Source organism: Gopherus flavomarginatus, chromosome 9 (genome assembly GCF_025201925.1).
Source record: "Gopherus flavomarginatus isolate rGopFla2 chromosome 9, rGopFla2.mat.asm, whole genome shotgun sequence".
In the NCBI taxonomy this organism is placed as follows: domain Eukaryota; kingdom Metazoa; phylum Chordata; order Testudines; family Testudinidae; genus Gopherus; species Gopherus flavomarginatus.
The window spans coordinates 83,972,259-83,993,418 of NC_066625.1; the positions used below are offsets into that span (position 1 = coordinate 83,972,259).

Genomic DNA, 21,160 nt, shown 5'->3' on the forward strand with positions numbered 1-21,160 from the left:
CTCGGTAATGTGTGCAGTGGTCTCAGCGCATCTTTCCAGGTGGCCATGCCTGCTCCACGTAACAGCCTGATCCCCTGCTTGGAGCAATGCCGAGTTGCTGGATCTCATCAGCATTTGGGAAAAGGAGGTTGTCCAGTCCCAGCTGCGCTCCAGCCGTGGGAATTATGATACCTACAGACAGATTTCACGATGCATGACAGAAAGGGGCCATGAACACATTGCAGTTCAGGATCAAAGTGAAGGACCTGCAGAATGCACACAACAAGGTGTAGGATGCAAACCACTGCTCCGGTTCTACAAAGAGCTGGACACAATACTCAGCGGCAACTCCACCTCCACTGTGAAGACCACTGTAGATACTTCAGTGGCTTGCATGCCAGTCGAAAGTGAATGGAGCCAAGAGGAGGAAATCTTGGATGAGGAGGGGGACCCAGAGGAAGAGGATGACTCTGAGGTCAGAGATGCATGCAGCCAGGAGTTCTTTTCTACCCCAGAAGAGGCTAGCCAGCCTCAGCTATCGGATGTTGGTGAAGTGCAAGCAGGAGAGGAGGCCCCTGGTAAGTGAATTTGATTTTGGGAATCGCTGAAGCGAGTTGTTGGGGGCAGGAGGGTTGTAGAATGCAGGCTTGTCTCCCACCGCATGCCTAATCTCAGCAGCAAAATAGGCTGTTGATTGACTCCCTCACTTCATGGGAATTTCCCTCCGAGGTCTCCAGGAACTCTCGTGGAGATACTGGACAATCGGCAGCTGCGGGTTCTTTGACAGAGCTGCTTTGTTTCTTGCTCCATTAATGGTAACTTTCCTGCACTACTGTGCTGTCCCGGGATGGGGGTTGGGATGGGGATGGACCATTGCTGCACACAATTGAGCTGCGTAGGTGCCACGGTGGAAGCCGCAGTCTTGGAGAAGACCCTCCCTTGATTCCCTGCTTACCCTCAGCAGCGAGATATCTTCCATAATGATCACATTCTGTGGAAAATGTGGGGACAGGAATGATTATCAGGCTCCCCCATACTGCTGGCTCTCCCCAAGAGCCATAGCAGCGTCCGGGAAGAGTGATTTACCCTGCCCCTGCGGCTGCTCACCATTTTGGGGATCTTGTGGCTCATGTGTGCTTGCCTGAGGTCAGCCAGTTAGTGGCAGGTGTGTGAGTACTGGCTGTGTTTTAAATCACTGAATCGGTGTTCTTTGTGTGGCAAACAGTAGTGCTTCTGTAAAATGCTGCATTTAAACTTCACAGAGATGACCTTGGGAACCCAGCCTCCCTCTTTGTTATTGGCAGCAGAATGGCTGTGCAGAATTAGAAGGCGGCCCAGAAGAGGTAAGGAGGACTTTCTGCGTGATGTTATGGTGCACTCCGCCACCAAGAAACAGGAATTGAAGGAGTGGCAGGACAGCGAGAAGAGGGACGGAAAGGAGAACATGGCACGCCGGAATGAAGCCACGGAGCGGCTCTTAAAAGTTATGGAGCACCAAGCAGACACACTCCAGGCGATACTAGCTCTACAAACCAAGCAGCTTCGCACCCGCCCTCCCCCACAGCCGCTGTCATAAAACTCTTAGCCATGCTCCCCCCGTTTATCCTTTTCCGTAGCGACTGTCCAGTTTGGCCGATGTACATACCAGAGGGGCATTGCTGGCATATGATGGCATATATTACATTGGTGGACGTGCAGGTGAACCATTACCGACACAAATCAGATATTAGGAATGGCAATATACAAAACCCTGTAGGATAACACTTCATTCTCCCTGGCCACACTACAGTAGACCTTAAGGGGGCCATCCTGCAGCAAAAAAACTTCAGGACCAGACTTCAAAGAGAAACTGCTGAGCTTCAGTTCATCTGCAAATTTGACACCATCAGCTCAGGATTAAACAAAGACTGTGAATGGCTAGCCAATTACAGAACCAGTTTCTCCTCCCTTGGTTTTCACACCTCAACTGCTAGAACAGGGCCCCATCCTCCCTGATTGAACTAACTTCATTAGCTGTAGCTTGCCTGCATGTATATACCTGCCCCTAGAAATTTCCACTACATGCATCTGACGAAGTGTGTATTCACCCACGAAAGCTCATGCTCCAAAATGTCTATTAGTCTATAAGGTGCCACAGGATTCTTTGCTGCTTTTACAGATCCAGACTAACACGGCTACCCTCTGATACTTAAAGAATTAAATTTAAATGTATAAGAAATAAGAATTATGAAATTCATAGACCAGTCAAAACACTAAAATAACACACTTTGAAAGAATAAAATTACAGAGAATATATGTGCATTGCAGGAAATACCAAGAAGAAACACCACCAACAATAATAATAATACAAGTATGTGCTGGGAGGTGAATGTGAAAGACACTGTGTGTGTTAATGAGATACACAGACTGTGTGGGTGTGAGTGAGTGAGAGAGAGACTGTGAACTGGCTGTTGGGGAAATCTCAGAAACAGTGCACTGTCTCTTTAAGAAAGGCACTCAGTGTTCACTGCAGCAGCTCCGAGTCCTGAGTCAGCCTGTGTCCCTGGTCTTCTGCTCTGGGGCGGGGAAAGTGGAACATCCTGACCTCAGTACTCCCCACCCCTCCACACACAGCCAGCAAGAAGGTCTCAGGAGCAGCTACATGACAGAGCAACATGGTGAGTGGGGCACTTGAACATGTGCATGCTCTGCTTATCAGCCGGGCGGCATTTGAATGTTTCCTGGGCAGCCGCGCAAGCAAACAACTTACAGGGAATACAGGTTATGACTCTTTCAGAACTGACTGAGGGTAACTAGTCTGCTGAGTTAGAGGTGAAGGCCACTGAATTGTATGAGAGATGTTATGTCTGAGCTGTGGTTAGCATTTCTGAATGGCCTGCAAAGAAGATAGTTATCTAACTCTACAGAAGAATATGGACTGTTTGTGAATGCTTGTTCTGGAGCTCAAGAGCATTACTGAAACTGATAAGGTAGTTTGATCTATACAAGGGGTCTTAGTCTTATCTGAGATTCAAGCTTGTATTTACAACAATTACTGTTCAATAGATAATGTTCACATTGATTTCTGGGTAGCTGGTCATCTTCCAGGACTACTTGTGGTTAAAAATGCTTCCATCAAGAAAAAGTTAAGAGAGTAGACAGAAAATATTGTTGGTAGATAGGAGCTGTTAGCTCCCTGGTCTGTTCTTTCATTATGAATGTAAACTTGTCTACCTGAGTCTCTGGCACATTGACAGAATAGACCATTGAATAGACTTCCTGTGTTAGGCTCCTAATCAATACTCTTGATACCTGTTGTTTTTTTTTTTTTGTTAAACAAATTTTTATTTATAGCAGTGCTAGTCAAGATAGTATCCCACTGTAGGCGGAAGCATAAACAGAATTCTGTTAGTTAACACTATACAGCAGAAGTAAAATGAAATCTGTTGGAGTTCAGGCTTAGATTGATTTTTAGTTTTGTTACCTTAGCACTTTTCATTTTCTATTTTCTTTTTTCTTTTTCAAATCTGAAGTGTGGTTTTTTTTTAACCTTTCCTCATAGGTCAAGTTTTTTAAACCTTTTCTCATTTTTGTTGCTGTCTTCTGGACTCTCCGAATTATTTACATCTTTCTTAAAATGTGGCACCCAGAATTGGACACAGTACTCCACCTGAGACCTCACCAGTGCTGAGTAGAGTGGGACAGTTCTCTCCTGTGCCTTATATACAACACTCTTAATACATGTCAGAATGTTAGCCTTTTTTGCAAGTGCATCATGTTGTTGACTCATATTCAATTTGTGTTTACTATAATCCTCAGACCCCTTTCAGCAGTACTAACACCTACCCAGTTACTTCCCATTTTGTAGTTGCATTTGATTTTCCCTTCCTAACTGAAGAACTTTGCTTTCCTACTCCCATACACCCATTCATCCCCCCACCCAGATGTGCAGCACATCCCCTATAGACCCATTCATCTCCCGCCCCCTCCTCCCCCAGACATGCAGCACTTCCTGCCCCCCATAGACCCATTCATCCTCCCACCTGGCCAAGCAGCACCTGTCCCCTCCCGGCCATATAGCACCTCCCATTCCCCATACACCCATTCATCCCCATCCACTCCTGCAGAACCCCACTAGCTATGTCCTCCCAACTTGATAGAAAGCATGGATAACTACTCTTTGAGTACAGTATTTAAATCAGTTTTTCATCTACTTTATAATTATTTCCTCTAAACCACATTTCCTTATTTTGCTTATGAGACTGTCATGTAGGACTGTGGGTATGTCTACATAGCAAAGAAAATTCTGTGGCTAGCCCATGCCAGCCAGCTCGGGCTCTTGGGGCCTGGGCTGCAGGGCTGTTTCATTTCAATGTAGACTTGGGCTCGGGGTGGAGTCTGGACTCAGGGACCTTCCCACCCCATAGGCTCCTACAAAGCAATGAAACAGCCCCACAAGTCCCAGTCAGCTGGCACAGGCCAATGTCCGGTGTCTGGTTGCTGGGTAGACGTATCCTGTGTCAAAAGTCTTACCAAAATGCAGTTATATCACATCTACTTCTTCCCCACATTCACTGGGCATGAACCCTGTCTATGAAAATTCGGTTGGATTGACATGATTTGTTCTTGAGAAATCTGTGCTGGCTATTCCCTTTAACTCTATTATCTCCTTGGTACTTTCAAATTGAGTGTTTAATAATTTGTTTCAATATCTTTCCAGGTCTCAAAGTTAGGCTTACAGGTCTATAATTCCCCAGGTGCTCTTTGTTCCCCTTTATAAATTTAGGTACTATGTTTGCCCTTCTCCAGTCCTCTGGGACCTCACCCATCCTTCATGAGTTCTTGACAGTAAGTGCTCATGATTCTGAGATTGCTTCAGGTAGTTCCTTAAGTACTATAGGAAGAATTTCATCAGGCCTTGCCAACTTGAATATATCTAACTTATATAAATAGTCTTCAGCCTGTTCTTTCCCTGTTTTGGCTTGTGTTCCTTACTCCATGTTGTTAACGTTAGTTGTATTGAGTATCTCATTGCTACAATGTTTTCCTTTTCTTGCTTTCTCTTTAGAAATGGATGTGCATTCAGAAGATGTAGAGCTCTAATGTGAAGCCTGCGACAAGGTCAACAATGGCATCAGAACTTTGTAAAACGATCTCTGAGGCAAAGCTGGAAAGGCACAAGAACTTGTTCTTAAATTACCGAAATCTGCATAATTTTCCTTTGGAATTATTGAAAGATGAGGGTCTGCAGTACCTGGAGAGACTCTATATGAAAAGAAACTCCTTGACCACCCTGGTATGATAAGTTGTTATACTTCTTATTGTCTGTATGTTTATAGTAGTTTGATAAATTCTGATTTGAAAAGAGTGATGAAGTGCATTTTTGTAGTCTGCTGCTGATCTTTCAGAAAAGCTGATCCTGAATGGTGCTAAACACCACTCAGGACCTGGCTCCATTGAGAAGATTTAAACACCACATTCAGTTATATATGTTGGAAATGCAAATATCCGATTGATAAGATTTTTGGTGGGCTTCAGGCATATGTACAGTGTGCCCAGCCATTTGATAGCTGTTTGATAGGTGTTTATCTAACCAGCTCTTAAAAATCTCCAATGATGGAGATTCCACAACCTGCCTACGTAATTTATGACAATGCTTAACCACCTTGACGGACAGTTTTTCCTAATGTCCATCCTAAGCCTCTCTTGCTGCAATTTAAGCCCATTGCTGCTTGTCCTGTCCTCAGAAGTTAAGAAGAATTTTCTCTCTCTTCCTTGTTAACCTTTTATGTACTTGAAAACTGTTATTAGAGGCCTGCAAAAACCCATGGATATCTGCTTTATATCTGTGGATATCTGCATCTGCGGATGTGAATATCTGCAGACTATTCTTGTGGATCGCGGCTTGGATGTGGATACAAATTTTATATCTGTGCAGGGCTCTAGTTATCATGTCCCCTCTCAGTCTTCTGTTCTCCAGACTAAATAAACCCTATTTTTTCAATCTTCCCTACTAGGTAATGTTTTCTAGACCTTTAATAATTTTTGTTACTCTTCTCTGGACTTTCTCCAGTTTGTCCACATCATTCCTAATAGTTGGCATTCAGAAGTGGACACAATACTCCAGTTGAGGCCTAATCAGCGTGGAGTACTCTATCATAAGCCGGTTCGTTTATAAGCTAACCCCCCCCCAAGATGGATAAGTAAAAATGGAAAATGTTTATAATCCATTCATAAGACAACCCTATAATTCAGGGGTCAGCAGACTTTGGCTTCCAGGCCATCAGGATAAGCCACTGGGTGCCAAGATGGTTTGTTTACATCAAGCATCCGCAGGCACGGAGGTAAACCTAAATAAACAAAGTGTCCTGGTGTGCCAGCTGCTTACCCTGATGGGACAGCAACTGGTGGGGAAATTGTTTTTTGGGGGGGCGGGGGAGAGAAGCTGGGAGTCAGGGGAGTAACCCCTGTGACCACCTCCCACATGACCCCACCCCCAGCCTGGGACCCCCACACTCTCCCCATCCCATCCCTTCCCACCTTATCTGGAGAGGGCAAGGGGAGGATGTCTCTGACCTGGCTCCGGGGTGGCAGCGGCACGCACTGGGCCAGGGCAGGCTTCCTGCATGCCTGCCCTGGCCCCACACCGTGCCGCTCCAGGAAGCGCTGTGGCCCCTGGGATGAGTGGGGAGGAGAGGATGCGGAGGGCTCCGTGTGCGGTGCCCTTGCCGCGCTTCCAAGTACCTCCCCCGAAGCTCCCATTGACCGCGACACATGGAGATCTCTGCCCCCCCTCCCCCTACCCGGGGGCCTGCAGGGAAGCGGTGACAGCCGCTTCTGAGAATGGCACGGGGCCTGCGGCGCCACAGGGGGCAATCCCGCGGGCTGGATCCAAAGCCCTGAAGGGCCGGATCTGGCCTGTGGGCTGTAGTTTGCCCACCCCGATCTCATAGACTTTAAAGTCAGAAGGGACCATTATGATCATCTAGTCTGACCTCCTGCACAATGCAGGCCACAGAATCTCACCCACCCACTCCTGTAACAAACCCCTAACCTATGTCTGAGTTATTGAAGTCCTCAGATTGTGGTTTGAAGACCTCAAGCTGCAGAGAATCCTCTAGCAAGTGACCCGTGCCCCATGCTGCAGAGGAAGGCGAAAAACCTCCAGGGCCTCTGCCACTGTGCCATGGAGGAAAATTCCTTCCCGACCTCAAATATGGTGATCAGTTAAACCCTGAGCATGTGGGCAAGACTCACCAGCCAGCATCCAGGAAAGAATTCTGTCTAGTAACTCAGATCCCATCCGATCTAACATCTCATCACAGACCACTGGGCATACATACCTGCTGATAATCAAAGATCAATTGCCAAATTAATTGCCAAAATTAGGCTATCCCATCATACCATCCCCTCCATAAACTTATCAAGTTTAGTCTTGAAGCCAGATATGTCTTTTGCCCCCACTACTCCCCTTGGAAGGCTGTTCCAGAACTTCACTCCTCTAATGGTTAGAAACCTTCATCTAATTTCAAGTCTAAACTTCCTGATAGCCAGTTTATATCCATTTGTTCTTGTGTCCACATTGGTACTAAGCTTAAATAATTCCTCTCGCTCCCTGGTAATTATTCCTCTGATATGTTTATAGAGAGCAATCATATCTCCCCTCAACCTTCTTTTGGTTAGGCTAAACAAGCCAAGCTCTTTGAGTCTCCTTTCATATGACAGGTTTTCCAGTTGTCAGATCATCCTAGTAGCCCTTCTCTGTTCCAGTTTGAATTCATCTTTCTTAAACATGGGAGACATAAGAACATAACATAAGAATGGCCGTACCGGGTCAGACCAGAGGTCCATCTAGCCCAGTATCTGTCTACCTACAGTGGCCAATGCCAGGTGTCCCAGAGGGAGTGAAGCTAACAGGCAATGATCAAGTGATCTCTCTCCTGCCATCCATCTCCATCCTCTGATGAACAGAGGCTAGGGACGCCATTCTTTACCCTTCCTGGCTAATAGCCATTTATGGACTTAGCCACCATGAATTTTTTCAGTTCCCTTTTAAACATTGTTATTGTCCCAGCCTTCACAACCTCCTCAGGTAAGGAGTTCCACAAGTTGACTGTGTGCTGTGTGAAGAAGAACTTCCTTTTATTTGTTTTAAACCTGCTACCTATTAATTTCATTTGGTGACCCCTAGTTCTTGTATTATGGGAATAAGTAAATAACTTTTCCTTATCCACTTTCTCCACATAACTGCCTATAGTATTCCAGATGAGGTCTCATCAGTGCCTTGTATAACGGTACTAACACCTCCTTATCTTTGCTGGAAATACCTCGCCTGATGCATCCTAAAACCGCATTAGCCTTTTTAATGGCCACATCACATTGGCAGCTCATAATCATCCTGTGATCAACCAATACTCCAAGGTCGTCCTCCTCTGTTTCTTCCAACTGATGTGTCCCCAATTTATAACTAAAATTCTTGTTATTAATTCCTAAATGCATGACCTTGCACTTTTCATTATTAAATTTCATCCTATTACTATTACTTCAGTTTACAAGATCATGCAGATCTTCCTGTATGGTATCCCAGTCCTTCTCTGTGTTAGCAATACCTCCCAGCTTTGAGTCATCCGCAGACTTTATTAGCACATTCCCACTTTTTGTGCCAAGGTCAGTAATAAAAAAATTAAATAATATTGGTCCCAAAAGTAATCCTTGAGGAACTCCACTAGTAACCTCCTTCCAGCCTGACAGTTCACCTTTCAGTACAACGCATTGTAGTCTCCTCTTTAACCAGTTCCTCATCCAGCTTTCAATTTTTATATTGATCCCCGTCTTTCTGATCTAAATCATCAATGAAGATATTGAACAGAACAGGATCCAGAACTGATCCCTGTGGGACCCACTCGATATGCCCTTCTAGCTTGACTGTGAACCACTGATAACTACTAAGTGGGCACTCATCAGAGATGTCCAACACAGTCTGAAGTTGACTGCATCTACATTGCAGGTCGTTAGAGAAATCCCATTTGAAGAGAGTGACCGTACAATTGCCCTGTCCTGTTCAAAACCTGTTCAGGGATGACCACAGGTGCCTTGGCAAGTCAAGCCTTCTGGGATGATGGTTTTTAACTCGTGGCTTACACTTGCATTGTGCAGAGGAAATATGCTAGAAACTGTCTTGGAAAAGCTCAGCTGCAGGCATCATAGACTACAGTAGTCTGCCATGAGCTTCATATCATTCAGGATGTTGTTAATTTCTGAGAAGATCTGAGCTTGATAACTGCAGCAGATATCGTTGCAAAGATAAACTTGCGTGAGAGTGTTGCTGGCAAGTCATTGATGTACACGTTAAATAGTATTGGTGAAGAAACTGAACCTTGAGGAAGACCATTAATCTGACACTTCCAGGAACTGCAATGGTTGTCTACATGTACTCTGAACTACCTGTTTTGGAGGAAGAGATCTACTGCTTCGATCACCCAATGCAGGGCAACTCATGAGAGTTTACACAGAAGGCCTCTGTGCCAAACCATGTCATAAGCGGCAGTCTATTCCAGGAAGATTGCTCCTATCTTTAGATTTTGTTAAAAATGATTTTAGAGAAAGATGGTCAAGGCCAGGACTTGATCACAGGTGTTATGTCCCTTCCTGAACCCTACCTGTTTAACCTCCAAGACATCATCCAGTTCTTGAGCAATTCATTTGAGGATCAAACACTCAAAACCCTTGAAATCTGTTTCACTTTGCAAGGGAAAGCCAACAAGTAAATTTTTTGGGAGGGCGAGGGAGAGGTGAGTGGAGGTTGAAGAGAAAATACTACTTTAAATTAGCACCAGAAGTATCTGTTAGATTAATAAATAGTTTAGGGCAAAAATTAATTAAGATTGATCTAGAGTTAGGTTAGATTGAAACTTTTTTCCATTAGAACTTAAAGCGAAAAATGTTTGCTGGGTTTTTAAGGGTCAAGCTAGTTTCTGCATTTATTTGGTTAACACTGAGAAAAATATGCAAGGAAAAGAACATCGTGCAAAAACCTTTCTATGCTATATTATGTGGAAAATGAATGTATTGTAATTAATACAAACTTTCCAGCAGGTGGCAACCACTGCTTAGCTATCTCCTCTTTTCTTCTGTGGCTTGAGTGACACTTTCATATAGAAAATTGATTCAGTTGTGGAGTTGCTGCTTCATGATTAAGGCTGAGTTGAGGTTTGCACTTTAATCAGTGATGTTCAACATCATTGTTATGTATGAGAAGTATGCATATCTTGCCTATGTTATACAAATTTAAAATTGTGGCGAAATACGTTAACTAAAAAGTGTGTTTTAAGAAGGAATATTGTTTAAATTTAGATGAAGAGTGAACATGAAAACTGCCAAACTCTGTAAGTGATTGTGCTGTGATACTGTGTGCTGTTAAATGTTCTTCATTAAAACTTATTTCCAGTTCTGCATGTCTAAAATCTGCATTCTATATAATTAAAACCAGAATTTTAAAACCAAAATGCAGTCACTGCATTTAAAGTAGATTTCCTAAGCAATAAAATCTTCTTAACCATGAATATGGATTTTCAATATGGCTTCCAGCATAACATATTCCATCCTCTCCTAAAATTCCTACTAGTTGCCGTTTCCAAGAAAACGTAGGGACCTGCCTTGATTGACACAAAAGGGTGTGTTTTTCAACCATGTTAGCTCAGTTGAGTTAGCTAAACATGACTGAAAAACCCTTCTATGCTTCAGGCTAACATGTTTCCCTACTAGGCTAAAATACACCCAATTAGCACGGCTTCAAACCCAATTCTGATGTCTGACTCGGCTCATTTGCACAACTCAAGTAATTCAGAACAGCCAATTTCTGGCCATGCTGGCCATCTGACGTTTTCCCTGTTATGAGAAGCTTTCAGATGGCATAAAGGCATCAATTAGCTCCTACACCAATTTCCCTTCCCTCTGGGGTATAGAGAATGTATCAGGGGAGGAAAAGGGACCACATGCAACCCAAGGGGAATAAACCACAGGTATGAGTTCGAGCAACTTCTAGTCTGACTAGCTCAGAATTAGAGAGTTGTTGCCATATCCCTCGCTACTTTTGCTCTCTTGCACTGAATGGAGCTCAGATGCAGGAGAAAATCTAACCTGCTGTGTCTTAAAATTATTAAAATAGCCATATTGATCCCAGTGTGTTGACTGCCATAATTTTTGTTTACACTTAAAAAGACTATCCAGAAACAGGCATGCGCACCCGGGATGAGTCAGAATACAGGAAAGGACATGCATCTTGACATGCATAAAGAAATCTGTGGGTTTGATATTTCTGGTACAGAGGTGTTGAATAAACTGTAGAGGATGCAGGTCTTGCCCTGCTGCTCTGCAGTATTACAAAGAAAATATATGTTGTTTAGGAGGTGGTCTTGCATGCTTCCTGCTTTTTACTACTGCTGTAAATCAGTGAACGTTTTCTTTCCAGCAGCTGCTTGGAAACCCCTCTATCTCATCTCTGACTCCTTAGTTTTAATTCCTTTTCAAAAGCTAAGTATTGGTAATCCATTCTTCAAACCTTGGAGGGCTGGATGCAATTTGCTCTAGATCCCATCAATGTCACTTCTAGACTATGAAAGAATGGCACCAGTGCTCCATTTTCTCATCCTTCCATCCCCATGGCTGAGTATTGCTGATTTGGTTCTACTGTACACAATTCTACTGAAACACACTTGTGATATCTCTTGTTGGCATGGTTATTAAAATGAGTAGGATGCATGTTAGTTTTTAAAATAATAAATCTCTTTTTTCTTTTTCAGCCAGAAAACCTTGCACAGAAACTTCCAAACCTCGTGGAATTGTGAGTGTTGGAGTTTTGACCAACTTTATTATGCTAAGCAGTGTCAAATTATTTAAAAAAAAATAAGAATGCTGTGTTTGTGTACATTTTTCCTTTTCAGTGTAATGGGTTTTTCCTCCTTGTTAATAAAATGAGGTACTTTGGCTACTAGCTAGATAAAGGCACATGCTGAAATTTCTTTCCGTGTCATAATTTCTTGTTCAGATTATGTTGTGAGGGAATGTTGATTTCCTCCATCCCATCCGGTAAGAAAGTGGTGTGTAATGGTCTTCATACCAGGGCTGTGCACCTTGGTCCAGCTGCTGGAGGCAACACATTTGTTGTATTGTCCTTTTCAATTAAGTATAGCCTATTTGGGTAGTAGATGCATAATACATTTTTTGAGCCCTACATTTGATGTAGTTCACCAAACAACCATCATGCAATAGAACTGAACTTTAAATATGCTCTCCCTACCTCCCATACTGCTTTATGACAGCTATGACCTGATCTTAATGGATGGTTTGGTAGTGCAGTGTGTTTTTGAAGTACATACTGTAAATTCAAACTTAAAGGAAGCATGGGGTGTTTGAACAGTATAAGTTATCTGTCTGAGCTTGTCTTCTCAATTTGGCTGCTGAAACCGCACCTTTCTAGGACTCATGTCCACAACATAGTTTAACTGTTTTGTAGGTCATTGAAGTCTCCAGCTTGCTGAAGAGACAATCTTGCCTCATCTTGCCCTGTATTTTGGGTTCGCATACAGTGGAACGACTTTCTTGTATTTGATGTATTCAAGAGTGTTTGACATTTTGCCACCAGGCATCAAGAATTTTTGATATTATCTGATGATGCCTTTAGAAGAGCAAGCCTAAAATTGCTTGGAGGAGGTTAATTTAAGAAGCCACAAATAAGTAAAAGAAGTCTATTAATATATATTTACTTGATTTAGTTATCTCATGACCACCAAGCTTTGTTGTGCTACCATTATCCCATTTATTTGGTATATAGGTGATTGCAATTGTTCGGCAGCTTCTGTAGTTCAAGTAACACAATTTAAATTGTTAGCTGAGATAATAATTGGTTTGGGGCTAGAGCAGAAAATGAAGTAAAAAGAATAATTTGCCAATAGGTTCGTATTTAAAATGCTGATTTGTTACTGTACATATACCTCCTTTACTTTAGAGCAGTGTTTCCTATACTCTTGAAAGCTGAGCTCCCCTTCAGGAAAATAAAATGGAATATATGCCCCTTGCAATACCACCATGTGTTTTCATAGATCTACTCATCTCAGTGTAGTTACTTTCCATGCTTCCCACCAGGGGTGCACCCCTCACACGGAAACTTTTTTTGGTATTGAGCAGTGTTTCTCAAACTGGGGCCGTCGCTTGTGTAAGGAAAGCCCCTGGCAGGCCGGGCCAGTTTGTTTACCTGCCTCGTCTGCAGGTCCAGCTGATTGTGGCTCCCCCTGGCCGCGGTTCGCTGCTCCAGGCCAATGGGAGCTGCTGGAAGTGGTGGCCAGTATGTCCCTCAGCCTGCGCCGCTTCCAGCAGCTCCCATTGGCCTGCAGCTGTGAACCACAGCCAGTGGGAGCTGCTATCGGCTGGACCTGCGGATGCGGCACGTAAACAAACTGGCCCGGCCCGCCAGGGGCTTTCCCTACACAAGCAGAGGCCCCAGTTTGAGAAACACTAGTGTAGAGCTTTGTAATGGTACTTCTGCTTTCTTATGTCCTTTGAGCAGTGAAATACTTTCAATGTCAACATTAATGATCATACTTACCATCCACTGAAATGAGTGGGAGAGTTCACACTTTGGAGATATTATTTCAGGCTGTCTTCAAACACAGGCAGACATTGCTGCATAAGTTACACATGATTTCCATTGTGAAAGTATTCTTCACAACCACAAACACGAAGGACATACTTTTAAAAAACAGAAAACTGAGACTGCTTCATCAGTTAGATCTTCCCATCTTCCCTAAGGGACACGACCCTGCTTTTGGGAAACATTGTTTCACAGTGTAATAGAAAAGCTGCTTGTTCAAGTCTTCTACATGCATGCTTAAATCATGAGAGTACTCATTATCTTTTGAGATAACTATATCTTCAGGTATTGACTGCTTGCCTACAAACTTTATATAGTCTTTCTGTTTTCAAGCAGAACTTTACAGTTTAAAAGATATGGATTAAGCTCTTCTCAAATTGTAGTGATTACGGGTGTTCACCACCAGGGAGCCCTAAATGCACTTTATCAACCTTAAAATAGCCACCGAAAACTTGTCTGGACTTGTCACTGTATTTACTGGTTGAAAATTGCTTTTGTAAAATTTAATTTAGTACTTTACATTTAAAAAAAAAATCACATTATCATGACAAATAGATTCTGCATGCTTGTGTAAGTGTACATAGTTGATTTATTTGTTTGGTTTTTCCCTTTACACAGCAGGAGAGGACCTATGGCAGAATTTAGTGCAATCTGGTGACTCCTGATATATTTTTCCTATCCTGGATATTTTGTTGTTATGAAGAAAAATTGCATTCAACAGCTTGAAATGAAACAGTTACGAGTACAATGATCATCTGCATTACATTTGAATATTTTAATAATCATCAGCTAAGACATTCTTGATCTTAATTTTTGTTCATGATTTAAATAGATTATAAGTGAAACCTTAGAATATGTTAATTAGTGTTGTAAAATTTACTGTCATGCTCAGAAAGAGAAATGTCTGTGAAGGTTTTTTTCTCTTCCAATTTCAGATTGAACATTTTGCCAACTGATTATCTAACCAAAGTCCTTGAGGGTAACAGGTGGTGTTGTTTGTTCTTTTCCCCCCAGGTACCTTCATTCAAATAACATAGTTGTTGTACCTGAAGGTAAGTGCCCTACTAGCTTCAAAATAAGTGGCAGAAACTATCAAATATTTTATTCTATTCAGTAAAAAGGCCTGTTTTCCTTATGTTCCCATGAAATTCTGAAGATATCCATAGAAATACACCACTGTAGTCCTTAGAATGTTGATATACTTGTTTGTACTATGTTAAACTGTTTTATTAAACTTTCAGATGCATTTACATGTTGTTCGCTCTAGTTCCAATTACAGGAAGTGAAAAGACTAAATGGCACTTATCAATAAAACAGTGCTCCAGGATCACTCCTGCTCGCTAAGCCAATAATTACATACAATACTTTCGTTTTGCTTGGTTGTGATTGATAGGTTTAAACCTAAAGCATCAATAATTGCATTGGCCTCTCTATTCCTTTCATTTTATTGTGGAGCAAACATGTCCTGCCTTCAGAAAAGAAAACTTTAAATTCCCAGTCTAGGGTGAGTAAATCAGATAAAGATGATGGCAAAGTAAAGTAAAAAGTAGTTTCATGGGAGGATAATCAAGGTTGGAATAATATCAAAATCTATGGTCTCTTCTGTGTGATTTATTTTTTTTTCATATTTCTATACCCCCAATACTGCTTGTTATCAATAGAAGAGCTTACAAATACTTAACTCCCATGACATTCAGTTATGAGACCAATGGTTTTAATACATCACAGTCTGCTCTGATATAGGAATTAGATATTGAGGCCTTCTATCATCTCATAGTCCTATTAAGGTTTTAACATTACTCCTGGGTCACATTCATTTTTTTTTTTTTTTTTTTTTTGGTCTCTATTCTCTCACTAGCTATTGGCTCCTTGGTTAAACTACAGTTTCTGGACCTAAGTGACAACGCTCTTGAAATTGTGTGCCCTGAGATTGGCCGCCTGAGGTCTTTACGTCACCTTCGATTGGCCAACAACCAACTGAAATACTTACCTGCAGGTGAGGGGATCAGAGCAGTGACAAATGGATCTGGCCTAAAACTAAATTTGTATCTGTATTTATGTTGTACACTTCAATTCTGTGATTTGAAAAAAAGGCTGATGCAAGTAAATTTTAGAGCAGAATGGGCAGGGGGACTGTTATCCTCAGTTTTATATAGTGCCAAACATACTCTGTGTTTAACAAATAAAAAGTCGTAATTTTCCCAGTAGCATGCTATTTCTGATGGTGGACTTTGGATAGAAAAATGTCCGAAGGATTCTTTTTTCATATAGATCGTCTATGATATTCTTTGCTATTGTATCAATAATATTTCAGGCTTCTTGAAGGAGACATAAAATGCTAACAACAAATGTCACATTGACAAAATGACCTTAATTCCTATTTTACAGAATTTAAAGGGTTCAATTCTTCTCTTACTCTTATGTCGCAACTGTCCCGTGTCTGTGGTCCCTAAAGAGACACTACTCCTGTAGCTTTGCCTGTAGTTTATTTACCTCACTGTGGCAATAGATGACAAATGTTGGTCTAACTGCTTAATTAAAAAAAGCAAGTACACCACTTCCTCAATATAACACCACCCGATATAACACGAATTTGGATATAACGCGGTAGAGCAGTGCCCCAGTGGGGCCGGGCTGCACACTCCGGTGGATCAAAGCAAGTTCAATATAACACGGTCTCATCTATAATGTGGTAAGATTTTTTGGCTCCCAAGGACAGCGTTATATAGAGGTAGAGGTGTATTGTCCAAAAGAAATCTGACACACCATTAGAAAAAGATTGACCCTTGGCGGTTTTTCATCAGCTTTATTTTGTTTCTTGCTTATCAAAGCATTTAAAAGTAACTTTCCCCCAAATGAAGCTGTTTTCTTGTCAGGTTGTTTTTTAAAACCTTGGTTTGTTTTTTACTATGTTTTGATCAGTGCAGAAGATAGCGTCTAAGGTCAGCATTTCAAAAAATGATTTACTTAATCTAACAGGATTAACTTTTGGCTGGAATTTTAACTAAATTTTGAACATGTCCTTCGTGTGTTTGCAAAACACAAATTTTGCATTCTTTAGGAAGATGCTATAGCTGTTTCTTAAAGCTATGAGCACAGAAATTGAGCTGTCCTTTGCCTCTGTTTTTTCAGCTATAATAAGTTAAGCTTTACAGACTAATGCAAAAAGTGGTGGTGATTAAAAATTATAAATGTACACAACTCTATATGTAATGAAATTACATAAACCTGTAAACATTATGACACAAAGCAAGTAAAATTTTCATCAGCTTTCAGATAGATGCTTCTTTCTTTTGAGTTTGCATGAGTATGCTTGTGTTCCTTATAGATAAATTACCTTGTGGTGTCATACCATGAAAGAAAGATTTGTTCAAAGAAAAACTGACACATTTCCTGCAAAACTTCATACACAAACTTAAAAAGGTTCCAAAAAAAGCGACTTTGAAAAGAATAATTTACATTACTGAAAGTTTGATTGTGTCTACCACGTTTGATTAGGAACTAGCATTACTGTGTAGGCAAGCTGCATTTATTTCCTTGTGATTATATGAAATTTTGGATGTTAAGTTTCCTTATTTTGTGCACTCAAAGCCTTGAGTGCATGAAAATTTCAGATGCAGAGCAGGCTGTTTGTATGCCAGAGGATCCAGCAACATTTAGGTGTTGTACTGCTGATGTAGGGTCTGTGTATATAAACAGCTTAATGCTACTCTTACTAACCACTTCCTTTTCAAAATGCTGTCTGTATGGCTGAACGATATGCAGCTTGTGCATTATCAGTCTGAGCAAAATGAATCTTTCATTTCTGTGAAGCGTTAGCTCTGCTACTCTATTGCATTGAATGTTTCCTCCCCATAATGCTTCCTGGAGGGGGACTTCATAAGTACATTTGAATAGCTTTTGTCTTGCCATTACAAAAGATTGTGAACATTTTTATTCACAGAACTCTACAAGGAGGATTAATTAATGAAATGTTGGATTTTTAAAACCTGGAGGAAATAAGTTAAGGATTCTAAGGGAGATTGACATCTTAATGGGACAAAATTAGGGGGCCAGATAATCTTCAAGAATATTAAAGGAACTGGCAGATGAAATTGCAAACCCATTAGCAAGAATTTTTAGTGAATCTGTAAACTGAGGGGCTGTACCGTATGACTGGAGAATTGCTAATATAGTTCCTATCTTTAAGAAAGGGAAAAAACGTGGTTTGGGCAGCTACAGGCCTGTCAATTTGACATTTGTAGTATGCAAGGTCTTGGAAAAAAATTTGAAGGAAAAAGTAGTCAAGGACATTGAGGTCAATGGAAATTGGGACAAAATACAACATGGTTTTACAAAAGGTAGATCCTGCCAAACCAACCTGATCTTCTTTGAGAAGCTGACAGATTTTTTAGACAAAGGAAATGCAGTGGATCTAATTTACTTCGATTTCAGCAAGGCATTTGATACGGTTCCACATGGGGAATTATTAGCTAAATTGGAAAAGATGGGGATCAATATGAAAACTGAAAGGTGGATAAGAAACTGGTTAAAGGGGAGACTATAACGGATTGTACTGCAAGTTGAATTGTCTGGCTGGAGGGAGGTTACTAGTAGAGTTCCTCAGGGATCAGTTTTGGGACCAATCTTATTTAGTCTTTGTATTACTGACCTTGGCACAAAAAGTGGGAATGTGCTGATAAACTTTGCGGATGACACAAAGCTGGGAGGTATTGCCAATACAGAGAAGGACCAGGAAGATCTGCATGACCTTGTACACTGGAGTAATAGTAATAGGATGAAATTTAGTAGTGAAAAGTGCAAGGTCATGCATTTAGGGATTAATAACAAGAACTATTGTTACAAGCTGGGGAGGCATCAGTTGGAAGTTACTAAGGAGGAGAAGGACCTTGGAGTATTGGTTGATCACAGGATGACTATGAGCTGCCAATGTGATATTGTGAAAAAAGCTAATGCAGTCTTGGGATGCATCAGGTGAGGTATTTTCAGTAGAGATAAGGAGGTGTTAGTACCGTTATACAAGGCACTGATGAGACCTCATCTGGAATACTGTGGGCAGTTATGTGGAGAAAGTTAATTGCGACCTCAAGACAGTATGGCTGTAATAACATGTGGGTGATCAAATATTTACAGGAATATTCCAGCACACTTCAAATTTTTGAGCTGAACTATGTCCTCTTCCTTGGTTGTAGCTGGTTAGGAGGTGTAGCAAACATTAAAATTAATCTAAATCACAGTAAACAGTTGGGTCACTGTCGTTTTTAGATACTGCTTTCACAACGATGCCCTCATTAAACGCTGGAAGTTAGCTTCAGACTTGTCTTACAGAACACAGAAGTAGCTTTATTTCAAAAAAAAATTTCAGGGAAAAGATGAGCCTTATGGGGGTATGGACTGTGTTCCTCTTATTTGGAAAGCATCTAGCCCATTTTGGCACTGCCATAATATATATACAACTTCCTTTGATGCTCATTAAAGATGACAGAGTCATTGTCATCCAGTGATTAGATGATTTGGTTTGGCCTCAAGGCACCTTGGTTAAATTCAGACTCAGCCATTAAATCAGTGTGGCTTCTTTTTCTTCTTCTTTAAAATGTTATAAAACCTTATTTACCCCACAGATGAAGTGGTAGAGCTGATGACAAAACATACCCACATATAAATAACAAAAGTGAGGGGGTAGGTGGGAAATTGTCCAGAATAAACATGCAAACCTTCATAATATCTTGCAATAAAATTGATTAGAAGGAAAATGTTGTATAAAAGCCTCTTCAAGTAAGTTTTTGAATGTACTGCTGTTAGGGTTAGTGACTAGATGGGCATCTTCACATGAAATGGCAGCCATCAGTATCTTGTGAGTTCAATCCCTGAGAGGGCCATTTGGGAAACTGGGGTAAAAATCTGGGGATTGGTCCTGCTTTGAGCAGGGGTTGGACTAGATGACCTCATGAGGTCCCTTCCAACTCTATGATTCTATGGATTCTACTTCCACCACACCCATCTTTACAAAGGCAGCACTGCTTCAAAGAATCACTGATGATGATAAGCAATAAGAAACAAATGTATTGTGAGGCATAAGGTTTGCAAAGTTCTTGGAGCTCTTTTCTGATGAATGTTCAAATCATTTTATTTAATAAAGTGTAAATTATGATGTTTTAAGGTTTAATAACCTGTCTTGCTTGGTATTTGTAGACAATATTATTGAATATCAAGTAAATTTCTCTGATACTTAAAATTAACTGTACCAGTTTATCTCCTAAATTCTTGAGGGTTGGGGAGAGGGGTAAAACTGACTCCCTAAATGGATTATCTCTTTTGATAGGTAGGCTGGTTCTTCATACAGCTAAGAAAATCATAGCCTCTAAAGCGGTGGTTCCCAAACTTGTTCCGCCGCTTGTGCAGGGAAAGCCCCTGGCGAGCCGGGTTGATTTGTTTACCTGCCACATCCGCAGATTTGACCAGTTGCGGCTCCCAGTGGCCGTGGTTCACCGCTCCAGGCCAATGGGAGCTGCTGCTATTGTGCATAGCCTAACTTCTACTCTGTTTAGAGATTTCTTATTCTCATTTCAAAGTTTTGTTTTACAAGTTCTAGTTCAGAATTGTTTCTCTTAGCTGTAGATTTTCCACTGTTTGTGCCTGTTGCAATTATACTATAATTTGTCTATGCAGATCTTCCAGTTCTAAACGGTTAGTTTGTAATAAGGTTTAGCTTCAGTTTCTCATTCACAATTACGTACAGGATTCTTTAATGCTTTTAAAAAAAAACCTTTAAGCTTAATATTTACTGTTTATGAGAGGCCTTTTCCACATAAGTAGTATTGCGTCATATCACTTGTTCCTCCTGAATTCCTTTGCAAACTGTTGAATAGATATTTTGTCCAGACTTAAATTTAGGTCAAGGGTATTTTCGATGTGTAACCCCTTGCTGTAGACATGGCTACTGTTATGGTTCAGCTTGATTTCAAATCATAACGTTTTGAGGATAAAGTGTTGTTTCCATTTTTAGGGGTTAAATTTTGGTTGCACCGAAGTCAACGAATCCAGGTTTTGGCACTAGATGTCATTAAAATGAGGGTGTGTTAATTGGCTCACTGTAGTTACAGTTAAGTCTTCATGTATGAAAAGACAGGTGTTTTTACTACATGTTACTTGAGATAAATGTTGCTTGTTAGATGCAAGTTGTAGCATCTTGCTCTGACTTAATTAAAAATAAGGTTATGTTTATTCAGCAAATGTTATAGTTAATTATAGATTTAGTAAATGAAAAGCTTAATGTTTTGCCAAGTTTTGAAGGAAAGTGAAGTAATTAAACAAAGACTTGTGTGTGGTTTATGTTCCCAACCCATGTTTTGGCAAAGTTCCCTTTCAATAAATGTGTGCATTGCTTTTTAAAAAAATATTTAAGAAAAACTTAGCAAATACCTTTGGTTGGAGCAAATCAAGTTTCTCTGGTCATATTTAGCTTTTCATACTTTGATTAACAATAAGAGTTGGGTCCTTAGTCAGGGGAAAAAGTGTGTGGTCTGGTAATATAACTCTTTGTACCCAAATGAA

General features: G+C 41.0%; 1 protein-coding gene across 4 annotated transcripts in view; it reads left to right on the forward strand.

Moving 5' to 3' along the window:
- Window positions 1-21,160, forward strand: part of LRRC28 (leucine rich repeat containing 28) — an 84,110-nt gene that overhangs the window by 3,383 nt on the left and 59,567 nt on the right. For 3 of the 4 annotated variants that reach the window (XM_050967160.1, XM_050967161.1, XM_050967162.1), the window contains 4 exons: window positions 5,027-5,254; window positions 11,760-11,800; window positions 14,621-14,658; window positions 15,465-15,602. In XM_050967160.1, coding sequence (XP_050823117.1) covers window positions 5,087-5,254; window positions 11,760-11,800; window positions 14,621-14,658; window positions 15,465-15,602 — 385 coding nt within the window. In that variant the 5' untranslated portion in view covers window positions 5,027-5,086. Of the gene's footprint in view, window positions 1-3,520; window positions 3,727-5,026; window positions 5,255-11,759; window positions 11,801-14,620; window positions 14,659-15,464; window positions 15,603-21,160 lie in introns of all 4 variants that reach the window. The other variant, XM_050967163.1, reaches the window with a different exon arrangement.